This window comes from Wasmannia auropunctata, unplaced genomic scaffold (assembly GCF_000956235.1).
Source record: "Wasmannia auropunctata unplaced genomic scaffold, wasmannia.A_1.0 LD336097.1, whole genome shotgun sequence".
Taxonomy (NCBI): domain Eukaryota; kingdom Metazoa; phylum Arthropoda; class Insecta; order Hymenoptera; family Formicidae; genus Wasmannia; species Wasmannia auropunctata.
Window position 1 is genome coordinate 2,147,891 of NW_012026793.1, and position 3,414 is coordinate 2,151,304.

At 40.1% G+C, this 3,414-nt stretch overlaps 1 protein-coding gene across 1 annotated transcript in view; it reads left to right on the forward strand.

Annotated features, from left to right (window-relative positions):
* Positions 1-2,968: 2,968 nt before the first annotated feature.
* The window catches only part of LOC105462604, a 3,659-nt gene continuing 3,213 nt past the window's right edge, over positions 2,969-3,414 (forward strand). Inside the window, exons 1-2 of the mRNA XM_011709307.1 lie at positions 2,969-3,012; positions 3,092-3,268. Of these exons, the coding sequence (XP_011707609.1) occupies positions 2,969-3,012; positions 3,092-3,268 (221 nt within the window). The remainder of the gene's footprint in view (positions 3,013-3,091; positions 3,269-3,414) is intronic.

Here is a 3,414-nt window from a genome sequence, read left to right on the forward strand (position 1 = left end):
CTTTCAGTTTAATTCTACCATATATTTTTCTCATTATATTTAATATTCATACTTTTAAACATAATTAACAATACAAATACTTAAATCCAAGAAGAAAGAAAAGTAGTAACTAAGAGAAAATCGGTTGTGTATTCATTGCCTGAAATACAATTAATGTGCTAATGTTCCTTCCGAATTACCGCACTTTCCGTACGCGCGCGTTCGTCATTATCGACTCAACGTCGATAAATTCACTACTCTACTATGACCCACCGATTCATTGCTGTTGACTGTACACTATTTATATTTGGTGCCGAGCGAGGCGCTGGACGGTACGGCGTAGTCCTTGTTGGACGAGTCGGTTCGGTCGGCACGGCGGTGCGTCCTTATCGGACGAGTCGGTTCGGTCGGTCCCGGCGCTCGGGACGGTCCGGTCGGTACAGCGGAGTCGCTCGCAGAGTCCCAGGCGCAGCTGGGCCGCAGGCACGGTGGGTCTTGCCTTCCGGGCGCCCCGGCGAGGGCAGAGAAGTCGGGCGCCCCAATTCTCTCCTAGGAAACAAGGGTCGGCCAACCGGGCGACCCGATCTGGCGGGTAGCGGAGCAGCCAGGCGCCCTGGCTCTCTCCAGGAAGCTATCAAATGGAGGTCCACCAGGCGCCCTGATCGGACAATCGAAGAAGTCGGGCGCCCCAACTCTCTTCAGGAAGGCGAAAGCGTGATCTGTACTAGAGCAGGCTCAGGACAGGACTGGATGCCGCTTGTTCTGCGGCCGTGGTTTATATACCCCCGCCGATAGACGTCGGCGGGGGAAGGCGCGGAGAGGGGATTGCCCGCGGGTATCACGCTTGGAGCGCGTGACTGTAGTGGGATTTGTGGCGCTAAGCGCCAGGGGCGGTTGGTCGGCCGAATCTAGTGACGAGACGGGGCGCATCGTCACAAAAATATAACGAAAAAAAATTAATTTGTATATAAGGGGTAGTTTCATTCCTTTAAACCATTTTTTAACACTAACTGATAATTTCTAAATTCATCTATTTATGTGACCTCAAAGTGTACCAAGTTTTATTAAAATCAGAATTTATTACTTCGTGAGATTCCCTTGTTTGAAAAAATTAACTTACAATCTGATTATGAGCTTTTATTTTCTTAATCATTTAAACAGATCATGTTTTGATCTGTATTAATAAAGTGCAACGTTTAATTTAATAAGATTTAAAAGAATAATGGATTGTTTCTGTAGAATACTTATGTCAATATCGGCGACTTTTCTCTGAGAGTTTATAGATCTTAAAAAAATGTCAAAAACTAGAAACTTTTAAAGTTTCTTTAAATAATTTCTGTAAATTTTATACAATTTACTTATTCACAAAATTATTTATATGTTAATACATTTTTTTTTTATTAGGTCATGAAAGCATCCATGTCCTATTTCACCGTGCTGTCGTCTTTCCAATAATCGTGGTAATTCTGCATTGTGCATATATTATATTTACAATATTGTAATATGTAAGTTAGTGAATTACTACAAAAATAAAGAATTTAAATTATTGTAAAAACGAGTTGTTTGAAATCACATCAAATAAATGCACTAATCTTTTTATCACGCAAAGATAATAAATTTCAAATCAGCAACGGTTCACTTGATCCTAGTAGTTATAAGTAACGGTTTTTTAACTCTGGCATTTCGAGGAAAGAAGAAGACTCTCGCGTCGCAGGATTCCATGTTCGATGGGCAGAATCTGCGAAGCAAGGGAGAGAAAAAACATGTCACTAGGCGTAACATCCACGATGAAAGCATCTGTTGAAAAAACTTCCCGGAACAAAGTGTCGAGTTTTATTAAGTTAAAAATGTTGTGAACTGTATTTAAGTTTAAAATTTTATTATAAGTTAATTACAAGACTTTTCAAAGCGGACTTTTAACAACGGATTAGCAGACCTTTGTGTTAGAGAATCATCTTCATTTCATTTTTTGCAGATGGAGAGATAATGTCTTGCAGCAAGATTAATGTCTTTAAAGGATTGATTTTCGGATCCAATTGTTTAAAAACGTGTCAAGTAACGGTTTCATTTTGTTCATTAAGACGAACAACTGTCCGATACACTGACGAGGTGTATCAATTCTTTGCAATATATATGTCGAAACTAATGGGTGTGGCCTATATTTCGCAAATGTTGCAGTTATCGTTGATTTCGCGACGTGATCTCGCGGAAAGCTGCCATGCATTGGCGCTTGATCAAAATGCTTAATTGCGTTTTTAACACGTGTTCGATGACATGACCGCGAGACGTTTAGATTGAAAAAATATTATATTACGCGAATCTATTGTGTCACAGCTGCTGTACATCGGCGCTTGGTCAAAATGCTAAATTGCATTTTTTACGCGTGTTCAACAGCAAGATTTCATTGCGAGGCATTATGGCTGCTCGTATAAATAGTCTCAGGATTTCACATTGTTAAATTGTTGAGCGACATGGCTACGTTCAAGCGAGTGCCTCCTCCTTGATGGAGGAGGAAACGAAATCGATATTGTTCAGCGATTGTTCGTCTTCTTCGTGAAAGAGAATGTGGATTTCCAAATGTGCTTATTCGCGTTAAGAAGGAATGTCCCGCTCATTTGTCGCATATACGTGGAACTACGCATTGCCGTGATATGTATTGGAACAGTGTCACAGAGTCATTCCTTGACACATGCCAAGGAAAAATTTATGGTATTAGTAATCACCGCTACACAGAAAATGAGTCACGTTTCGAGGTGTGGTGGAATTCGTTTCTTTTCCACCAATCAGACAAGGATCCTGATGAATTTAACGCCAGGGGTTTAAGAGTTTCGTTCAATCGACACGATGGACAAAGCTGGGCATTTATAGAAGTGAATTGGAGTTTAGATTTACAACTGCGGGACCGCGAGATTGCCAGTCTTGCTTTGAAAGCTGTATTTGAAAGAACGTTTGACAGAGTGGTGCTGGAATGATGTAGCTTTGGACAATAATGAATTATTACGTTCCGCTAAAGGATGAGGTGATCGAGAGACCGTAAGTTTCAATATATTATTTATTCTTTTTCCATGCTTAATTTATATTTATTTCCATGCTTGATTTAATTCTTTTACAGAATTGCGTCTCATATTTCGGAGACGCCTCGTATATTGGGAAGAAGATTCGCTTTAACATCCACCAATTTTAAATACCTGGATATTGGAATCAGCGTCGGATCTATATCTTATGTGGAAATACTTATTGGTGACAACCGAGGCAATCACATTATCCTGTTTCATGGAATGTGGAAGATGTTCATCGAGAAACGTATGGACATTGAACAATTTCTGCAATCAAGCGTTCCGTCCTCACTACGAATTCAAGACCTGGTTGTAGAGCTTGTAAAAATACGTAATGAAAATATTGTAAAATTGATGCTGAATGATACTTGTATGTATA